The sequence below is a fragment of the Capsicum annuum genome, chromosome 7, assembly GCF_002878395.1.
Source record: "Capsicum annuum cultivar UCD-10X-F1 chromosome 7, UCD10Xv1.1, whole genome shotgun sequence".
In the NCBI taxonomy this organism is placed as follows: domain Eukaryota; kingdom Viridiplantae; phylum Streptophyta; class Magnoliopsida; order Solanales; family Solanaceae; genus Capsicum; species Capsicum annuum.
The window spans coordinates 8,467,406-8,478,813 of NC_061117.1; the positions used below are offsets into that span (position 1 = coordinate 8,467,406).

General features: G+C 28.1%; 1 protein-coding gene across 1 annotated transcript; it reads left to right on the plus strand.

The window, feature by feature from the left end:
* Positions 1-932: 932 nt before the first annotated feature.
* LOC124900015 lies at positions 933-2,431 on the plus strand. Its single transcript, XM_047415183.1, has one exon. It carries the CDS (start codon positions 957-959, stop codon positions 2,289-2,291), a length of 1,335 nt encoding a protein of 444 aa, XP_047271139.1. The 5' UTR covers positions 933-956; the 3' UTR covers positions 2,292-2,431.
* Positions 2,432-11,408: the final 8,977 nt, after the last annotated feature.

Below are 11,408 nucleotides of genomic sequence, written 5' to 3' on the forward strand. Positions count from 1 at the left end.
AAAACAATTAAAGGACATACAAATAAATCACACTCAAAGATTTTTTTGTTTGACTTTAAAATTCAAACTATGTCATATAAATTGAAACAAAGAAAATAGTAAATTGTTCAAAAAAATTACAAACTCAATCTCTTCTTTTTTTTCCCGCAAAAACATTGTGGTACATGTTAAAAAAAAAAAAACTACCAAAAATAATCAGCGAACTTTGAAGTAGAAACTCGAGTACATATACTATTTCTCATTTCTTGCATAAAAAATAACACAAAAATAGAAAGCTACAATATTTTTTTTTCTACACAAAACAGGGAAAAAGAATAGACTAGAATAAAGAAGATTTTATGTACATGGAATGACAAAAAAAATTATTAACTTTTGAATTGTTTTCCTATTTTTCGTTACCAATAAGACATATAATGTACTCTATTATCACCATATTCACATTCGAAAAGACTTTGAAATTTCTTTTTTAAAAAAAGAAGAAAACAAAATAGATTGTGAATATCACCCCTCAATTAACAGAAATATTATATAGTTCAAGAAATAACAATTTTAATCTTTTTTTTTTTTTGCAAAAATTGTATGTTAAAAACAAAATGTTCAACAAAGAATTAGAAATTATACGCAATATACTTGGAGTTTGATATAGAAACGCACTTTTTATAGTTTCTGAGTTGTCCGTAATTTTCCCAATAAACACATTGCTCCAAATAAAATTATAATTTGACGTGTTAATTTTAGAGAATCTTACCGTAATTCATTGATTGAAGTGCCTGTCTCTGGTGGTTAATTTGGGAGGGGTGGGGGGGGGGGGTTGTGGGGTTGGATGATTTATGTAACTTGGCCCTAAAGCAAACCGGTTTCTTCCTTTTCCTAATACTATATAACTTGTCTTTCGTTATCACACAAATATATTTGCCTCTCTGTATTGTTGTTCCGTTTACCCACAAACACACACAATGGTTTACACAACATTGAGTCTAGACGATTTTTTGGGCATGGAGTGTACGCCCAACATGACTCGAATGGACTATTTGCTTGCTGTCTCTGAAGTGTCCTGGTTTAAGTCATTGATCGGTGAAGAAGACAACTTAATCGCAGAGCAAAAAGCAGAGTACTGTATCAAGAAAGAAGAAAGGATCACTCAGAATATTAAGTCCGTATTGTCATCATTCCCAGAAGTTCTTGATCATCGTCAAGAAAAATCAGTTCTTGATAATTTGATCATCCCAAGGGGGAAACGCTCAATGCCAAATGCACGTCCAAGAAAAGTTACTGATCAATTCTTGTGCAATGGTGACGAATCAATGATCAAGAAAGCTGTGGAAAATAATTCCGAAGAAGTAGTAAAGGCTGATAATGGGAAAAACATACGGATAAAAATCAATTTGGGTGCGATTGCTAATTTAGTAGTTGGCGGAAAAACCCCAATTGGTGTCAGCAATCAAGAATTCAGATTTCTGAAAAATTCAGAAAAACGAGACGATGAAGAAAACAGAGTAAACACGGTGGCTGATCATAGTGGAAACAGAGTGTCCAAAATCAATTACACGGCTAGGTTTGCACCATTGCCCATCAAGAAAAGATTGCAAGAAGTAGCCTACAACGCATTTGGTTTCAACAATCAAGAATTCTTCGAAAACAGAGTAAAGGCGTCTGATGATAGGGAAAGAAGAGTGCCCAAAATCAATTGTACGGCTAATTTTGCATCATTGCCCATCAAGAAAAGACCACGAGAAGTTTCCTACAACGCGCTTGCTTTCAACGATCAGGAATTGGTCAAAAAACCAGAGGCTAAAAGGAAAAAGAAGAGAAACATTGCTGTTAGAGCTGCTGAAGCCCTCCCTGTTGTAATCATCAACAGAGAATTGCGTACTAATTTCAAGGATAAGATTACAAATATTGGGGGTTCTCTTGAATCTGTTAAATTGGTCATTGAGAAAAAACTATTCGATACAGATGTTAGATCAGCAGAGGGAAGGCTTTCAATCCCACAGACTCAGATTATTAATAAGTTTCTTAAACCTGAAGAAGAAGAACTTCTGAATATGCGCAATGGGACTAGAGTGTGTGGGATGAATGTGACTTTGATTAAGCCTTCACTTCTTGAGGGTGTAATCAATCTGAAAAAATGGACTATGAACAAAGCCAAGGGGAACGCAAGTGCCAGTTATGTGTTGACTACATACTGGAATGAAGTTGTAGATGACAATGGTTTGAAAATTGGTATGAAGGTGCAATTATGGGCATTCAGAAAGGATGAAAAGTTGTGTTTTGCGCTGGTTAAAGTGTAAGATTCAATTAAAGTTACTCATCTTTCTCAGCATAGAGTATAAATTAGTAGAATCTTGTAGATTAATTCAGTCTTTTACTTTATGACATTGTTTACATGGTTTATTAATTAATTTGAAGAAATTGTTATATAATAGTAGTTGGTAGTATAATAGTAGCATGTTTCTCTTTGGACCGCAGGAAAAGTGTGTTGACTGCTTGTAACATTAATATAACTAGAACCATCAAATTGGTTGGCCTGTGAGGCCAGCCTGCAGCCTGCTACAGGGTAGGGTTTGGGTTACTATTACATTTAGGATGCAATTTGGTTTCTTCTAAGTGCGTTTAGTTTATACTAGTGTAATCACACGTGTCTCACACCTATGATATTTGATTATCCAAAATTAAATATTTTTATCTATTGCGGAGATTTTTAATAAAGTGTAAAAAATTTAAATCACTTTTCAAATATCATTCATACTTTAATATAATAATGTAAGCATAAACATATATGTTAGTGTAAGCACATATATATTTTACCACCAGAAGTTTTAAGTTGTTGATGGATCATCACTTTTGCTTTTGTCATGCAGTATCTCTTTTCCTTGCTATCAGAGGCTAAGAGAGACGTATCAATTTGAACCATATTTGTGGTACAATCATTTTTTTCTATATTCAAAATCTTTTCTTGTATTTAAAGTTAAATCTTTACAAAATCATTGATTACATTCTTATTGCGTACTTAAAATTTAAAAAAAATTGTCATTTAATTTTTCTCATTCTAATTCTTTTATATTTATTTTTAGATTTTTAGATTTTCTTAAATTAAATTTAGTTGATTTAGAATACTTAAACTAATGAGAAAAGTATCAATTGCTATTAATTCTGATGACTTCTAATAAGGAAAGGTTTTACCATAAATATATTTATTTAATTTTCAATTCTTAAATATTAAAAAAATGGTGAAAATATGATTTTGGCTAAAACAAAGACATTTAATGAAAGACAGAAATTTCAAATAATATTTCTAAAACCCTTCACACTTTTAATATATTGTAGATGTAGATAAGATTTCATGATATATGATATGGTTAGCAAGGGCGGACCCACATGATGCTAAGTGGGTTCAACTGAACCCACTTCGTCGGAAAATTTATTATTTATCCAAGGGAGAATATTGTGAAATGCCTATAAATATTTAATTTGAACCCACACAAAATAGAAGTTTGTCGTGGAGCAGTGGCCAAGCTGGTTCAAATTCACCCTCTCCACTCGAGTTCGATCCCTACAGTTGCTCTTTTGCACGTTACAGTTGTTCGCTTTTGGTTCCATTGGCTACAAAGATTAAAAAAAGCGACCATGTTATAAAGCAAGAAAGAAGAAAGAACAAGAGTAGAGAGAGAAGAGAAAGTAATTCTTATTTCTTCTCTTGAGGACGAGAGATTATATGACTGTAAATACAATGAACAAAATCCCTCTATTTATAGGGAAAATTTACTCCTAGTCTGAGTAAAAGACGGATGCTTCAAATCCCAATAGATATCAAAGTAGATCTTGATAGACATTCACTATAATGTAAATACATTTATAACACTCCGACTTGAATGTCTAGATAGATAATGTGACTCGCTAAAACCTTACTAGAAAAAACCCAGTGGGAAAAAAATCTAGTGAAGGAAAAAGAGTACACATCTCTAACAATACACATATAGGTTGCCTCATTAAAACCTTACAAGGAAAATCCGGTAGGATAAAACCTTGAAAGAAAAAAAGAGTACAGCGCGTATTTGCTCCACCTAATGAGAACATTCTTGAACTTTTACATCTCGATCTTGTGCAACATCTTCTTGAAAGTTGTAATTGAAAAAGATTTGGTGAATAAATCAATCACATTGTCAGTTGAACGAATCTGTTGCACGTTAATATCATCATTCTTTCGTAGCTCATGTATGTAGAAAAGCTTTGGCAAAATGTGCTTCGTTCTATCTCCATTTATGAATCCTTCCTTAAGATGTGCTATGTATGCTGAATTATCTCTGTATAAAATTGTGGTTAGATTGTCATATTTCACACCACATTTTTCTCGAATGAGATGTATCATGGACCTCAACCATACACATTCTCGGCTTGCTTTATGAATAGCTATTATCTCAGCATGATTCGATGGAATGGCTACGATAGACTGCTTTATATATCTTTAAGATATGGCAGTACCACCACATATGAACACATAGCCTATTTGAGACTGAGCTTTATGCGGGTCAGATAAGTACCCAACATCAGCATGACCAATAATATCGGGACTGCAATCTTTAGAATAAAACAAGCTCATGTGTTTTATCCCATTTTGATGTCTCATAGTAGGAGCAGAAATTACCTTGCTAACAAATTGACTGAAAAGGCTATAGGCCTTGTAGTGTTTGCAAGGTACATGAGTGGATCAATTGCACTAAGATATCGTACTTCATAACCAATCCAATTTGATATATTTCGAGTTTCAGCAACTAATCTATTGCTTTGAAAACTCTTCAAGAGTTCCAATGATGTTCAAGCAATAAGCTTATACAATATAAGGATTATAAATAAGTTTTCCAGAAACTTTTATATGCTTAAAGCAGTTTAAATCCTTAAAAGTTTTCACATAAGTTTTGTCAAGTGACAATATTCAACATTTCATGAGCGACATCTTCAAATATCTGGACTGCAAATCAAATAAATTTTATACTTACCAAGATGCATCCTTTCATGTCACTTGATAAATGTTTCTACGTCAGCATGCTTAAATAAACATAGAATTTAGATCCTCGTAATCTTTCACAATATTGCGCCAATATTGTGTTAAATATATTGATGATATATCATTTCGTATCGATTCACAATGTGACATAATATTTTGAGATCTCATCACTTTATTATTTTCAGGCACATGAACCTTACATAAGGTTTCATGAAGTTTTATGTCGTAGGCTCTTCAAAAGTTCATTGCCTTCTTATTATGATTATTTGCTCCTTGTTTTTCAAGGACTATTTCATTTGGAATCGATTAGTCTACCACGCTTCACGCATACATAGACTCTGTCCTTTAGGAACACAAAATAAGAGCACTTGCGCTTAATATGAGATTCTTTCGGTATTTGACTTGAATTATCTTTTGGATGAGGATCTGGTGATAATTCCTAACATATTTCATAGCACTTATAATCTCCCCCTTATGTTTGGAAAACTAACATACATCCTCTACTTCTTTTAGGAATCCATCTTTGTGCATTATGGTATATTCATTAATCGTATACCGCACATCAAAATTATTAGATGAAATAATTGGTTCCTGACCTTGAACCAATTGAGAAGGAAGAAATAATCATAATTTATTGGTCTAATGCATACAAGTGTTATTGTATGCAACATATTATATTTCAGACCAACACATGAATCTTTATTCTCATTAGCGATGGTTTAGCTATTTATCAAAGGCATTCAATGCCAAACCATCATCATCAAGATAACTTTCTTGATTGCACAATCTGAAAATTATGCTCAATTTATATTGAATAAGTAACTTTATGAATGTCAAACGTAGGTTGACCATGAATGTGCATGTGATCATCTTATTGATGCATCTTTTCAACATATCACATGATAGGTGAACGGGCCCTTATTCACCTTTTATTCTTTTTAGATTTTGAGGGATCCAATCCCAAAATTAGTTGGTCCAACCAACTTATCATGAGAACAAGCAACATTAAAGTTCATGAAAAATTTTCTAATTCTTCAATATATGTTCAATACTCAGTATGCACATCTTTGGGATATCACAATTGTTCATGTCAACTTATGAACTTTTAATCTAGTAAACTCCAAGTTTACCATAATATGTGTTTTTGCTTTAGTAAATTTCAGATTTACTATTATATGAATAAATTTCAGATTGACTACTTCAGAAGTAGATTTCAAAATTATTCAACCTCTTTCGGATGTGAGTTGTGATACAATCACAATCAAGTGCACGTTTGCATTAATAAGTTTCTCATTCCCCAGGAATTGAATATAATCGTGCCTTAAGCTTATCAAATTATGATAGCTTATAACCTCTTTCAAGATTTTGCTACTTCAGAAGCAAATCAAGGCATACATATGATGTAGAGAATTATTCTCTAGTACATCTTATAATCATATAAGTGTGTGAAAATATCGTCACTTTTGATGATCATTATCATATTGCCCTCCACGCGTATATTCGTGCATTTAATCACTTGTCTTCTTTAAGACATATTATGCACTGCTAAATACACCTCAAGAATGAAGTAAGATGTCATATTTCAAACTTATCATATATTGCTACCACATTCACTTCATGGAATGGAGCATATTCAATGGATCGAATTTCATGACTTTTCGTTAAACACCCATTATTTTGCCTTAGCCATCATAATATCATCAATATGGTGTATTAAGATTCAAACTCAACATCTTATCCATATAAAAGCATCTTAAGCATGAATCGATGGGACTTGAACCCAACATATTATCATCCTTTTTGATAATATTATTTTTGAGAAATAAATTTAAAATATAAATGGTTCCAAACTAATTATTTTTCCTCAAATCCAATAATAATTATATTAATAGTAGCAAAAGAAAGATAACATAAAGAATTACTAACCTTGAAATCCTTCAAATTTATAATCTCATCTTGTTTGTCAAAGTCTCGTATTGATAACATGTTATAAAGCAAGAAAGAATAAAGAACAAGAGTAGAGAGAGAAGAGAGAGTAATTCTTATTTTTTCTCTTGAGGATGGGAGATTATATGATTGTAAATACAATAAACAAAACCCCTCTATTTATAGGAGAAATTTACTCCTAGTCTGAGTAAAAGACGGATGCTTCAAATCCTAATAGATATCAAAGTAGATCTTGATAGACATTCACTATAATTTAATACATTTATAACAGACCAATCATATTTAATATGCTAGTAAATTTATCATCTATCTATATTTCTATGTAATACAAGCACTGGTCGAAACCAGTGCTTCATCAATTACTATACTACTCCTAATTATTTTGTGATTTACTATATTACCCCTAATTAATTATTATAATCATTTATATATTAGAATTAATAATTTTTTTATTATATTTCCCCTAATTAATTATTATAAGTCATTTATATATTAAAATTAATAATATTTAATTTAAAAAAGATACTTATAATGTTTGTTTCAGCTGCTTTAATCGTGATTTTACTATATCATCCCTAATTAATTATTATAAGTCCTTTATATATTAAAAAATTAATAATATTTAATTAAAAAAACAGATGACATATCTGCCTATATTACCCCTAATTGCTCCGTGATTTATTATATCACCACTAATTAATTATTATAAGTCATTTACATATTAGAATTAATAATATTTTTTTTACTATATTACCCTAATTAATTATTATAAGTCATTTATATATTAGAATTAATAATGTTTAATTAAAAAATAGATATTTATGACGTTTGTTTCACATGTTTTAACCGTGCTTTTATTATATCATCCCTGATTAATTATTACAAGTCATTTATGTATTAAAAAATTAAAATATTTAATTAAAAAATCAGTTGTTTCGTCATTTACTATATTATCTCTATTTTCTCCGTGATTTACTATATTACCCCTAATTAATTATTATAACTCATTTATATATTAGATTTAATATTATTTAATTAAAAAAATAGATATTTATGACGTTTGTTTCAGCTGCTTTAACCGTGATTTTACTATATCATTCCTAATTAATTATTATAAGTCATTTATGTATTAAAAAATTAATAATATTTAATTAAGAAAATAGATGACATGTCTGCCTATGGTTTTGACCAGTGTTTCGTCTATATTAGCCCTAATTAATTATTATAAGTCATTTATATATTAAAATTAATAATATTTTTATTATATTACTCTTAATTAATTATTATAGGTCATTTATATATTAAAATAAATAATATTTAATTAAAAAAATATATATTTATGACGTTTGTTTCCGCTGCTTTAACTGTGATTTTACCATATCATCCCTAATTAATTATTATAAGTCATTTGTATATTAAAAAATTAATAATATTTAATTAAAAATATGGATGACGTGTCTGCCTATATTATCCTTAATTGCTTCGTGATTTATTATATTATTCCTAATTAATTATTATAACTCATTTATATATTAGAATTAATAATATTTTTTTACTATATTATCCATAATTAATTATTATAAGTCATTTATATATAAGAATTAATAATATTTAATTAAAAATAAATATTTACGACGTTTATTTCAGCTACTTTAACCGTAATTTTACTATATCATCTCTAATTAATTATTATAAGTCATTTATGCATTAAAATTAATAATATTTAATTAAAAAATCAGCTGCTTCGTCATTTACTATATTACTCTAATTGCTCAGTGATTTATTATATTACCCCTAATTAATTATTATAAATCATTTATATATTATAATTAATAATATATTTTTATTATATTATCCTTAATTAATTATTATAAGTCATTTATATATTAAAATTAATAATATTTAATTAAAAAATAGATATTTATAACGTTTGTTTCAGCTGCTTTAATCATGATTTTACTATATCAACCTAATTAATTATTATTAGTTATTTATGTATTAAAAATTAATAATATTCAATTAAAAAATAGATGACATGTCTGCCTATATTATCCCTAATTGCTTCGTGATTTACTATATTATGCTAAATTAATTATTATAAGTCATTTATATATTAGAATTAATAATTATTTTTACTATATTACTCCTAATTAATTATTATAAGTCATTTATATATTAGAACTAATAATATTTAATTAAAAATAGATATTTATGACATTTGTTTCAGCTGCTTTAACCGTGATTTTACTATATCATCCCTAATTAATTATTTTAAGTCATTTATGTATTAAAAAATTAATAAAATAGATGACATGTCTGTTGCAGCTGCTTCAACCATAATTTTGCTAAATATCACTTATAATTAATTATTATAAGTCATCTAAGTGTTAAAAATTTAATCATATTTTTTAAAAAATAAAATAGACATAAAATGATAAATTAACTTTTGATGTATTAAATTAAGTTGACCTCCTTCAACCGTGATTTAACTGTATCACCCCTAATTAATTATTATAAATCATTTATGTATTAAAAAATCCATAATATTTAATTAAAACATTGGTTTTGACATGGCTGCTTCAAGAGCTATGCCGTGATTTTACTATATCATCTCTAATTAATTATTATAATTTATTTATGTATTAAAAGTTAATAGTATTTAATTAAAACAAGAAAAATATGCGTTTATGACATGTTTGTTCCAGCTGCTTCAACCATAATCATCTTTGAGAAGATGATCCAAGACTTTATTGTTAATTGAAGTATCTTTTGTTTCAGTTTTTATATGAAATAATCCTATGAATATTAGTTCTACATCTTTTCTATATTTTGTAACAGGTCTCAATCTTATCACCAAATAATTAAAATAATCCGACTACACGACATATCACACTTTTTTATCATGTGGAAAAAAACTATCTTATAAAACTTCACTCCTTAGTGAGTACTGTCAAATAGTTGTTATTTAAAAAATTATCATTTTAAATCAATGTTAATTTATGTTTGTATCTCATTGATATCGAATATTGATGCTAAAAGATGTTTATAGTATTGGGCCTGTGCTGACACGGGCCATGCACCTCTAGTGATATATATATATATATATATATATATATATATATATATATATATATATACTAGTTTAGGCATATATATATTATTAAGTTAAAAGTTTTTAAAATCAACATTAATTTTAAGACAGAAAAATGTACATGAAGAAAAATATGACAATTCACCATTCATTTTCTAATATCTCTTCTAATTATTATAGACATGTGAAATATATTAAAATATACTTTAATCATGTAGTTTTTAATATGTTGTATGAAAATTTAGAAATAAAGTATTTAAAAAAAGAAACAATTGGGATTCGTGTATCTCTTTTCGTATGCTAAAAAAAACATTTGTGTGCTAGAGTATGTATGTATATGGGAACATATTTTTTTGTGTAATTTCTTTTACACCGATCACTGATTGAGCCAACAAGTACTCGTTCTTTTGAGAGTTTTTTAGTTTCACGTCTCTTTAATTGAATAGAGTAGGCCAAACGTGAAGTGACTGGAAAACAATTGTACACATAATTAAACACTTACAATGGGCCAGTACACATAAATTTATTGTTTCATCTATTTCTATTTTTTCATATATTATATCTTTGATATTTTCTCCTGGTTCACCCAATAAAGACATAGTTCTTGATCATAATATAAGTTACTATTACTTTATTGTATTACACTTCAATTTCTAGAAACCTTAGAATTGAACAATAAGCTTCAAGTCACTTTTGATAGAGAGTGCTTAACCTCTAATATGAAACTTTTTTTATGTAAATTCGGATTCAGTCGAGCTCCAATGTAGATACTGATCACTTCAAATTGTAATGCTAATAAATAAATGAAAAAAAGAATGTGTATATATATATATATATAAATTTACATCAAAATAAGAAAAAATTCTCAAGTTTACCTCAAATCAAAAGGAGCAATTCTTGCAATTGTTGATTGCCTCTTTATACCTACAACCAGTGATTAAAAAAATTTAATGATAAGCCAAACAAATAATAAATAAAAATCAAATCTCCTAAAAACCTAATCCCATGAATAATCCTTACAACATAGTATACATAGTTTTTTAACAATAAAGCATAGATAACAAAAATTATTAATTAATAAGATAACTAATTATTATGAATTCAAAATGATCTATCAATTTTTAGTAATGAAATGCGACGATTCAAATAATTTATTCAAAATTATAAATAAGTCAATTTCATTACTAAATATCATGAATTCTTAGTGACCAACCAATTTCTCGTGACAAAATGTGACGATTAAAATAATCTGTCAAAAATTGTAAATAATTCAATTTCAAATCACTAATTGTATATGAAATACTATAAACAAAACTTACAAAGAAATTTCTCAGTTTATAATTGTTTATGAAAAATACATCAGTT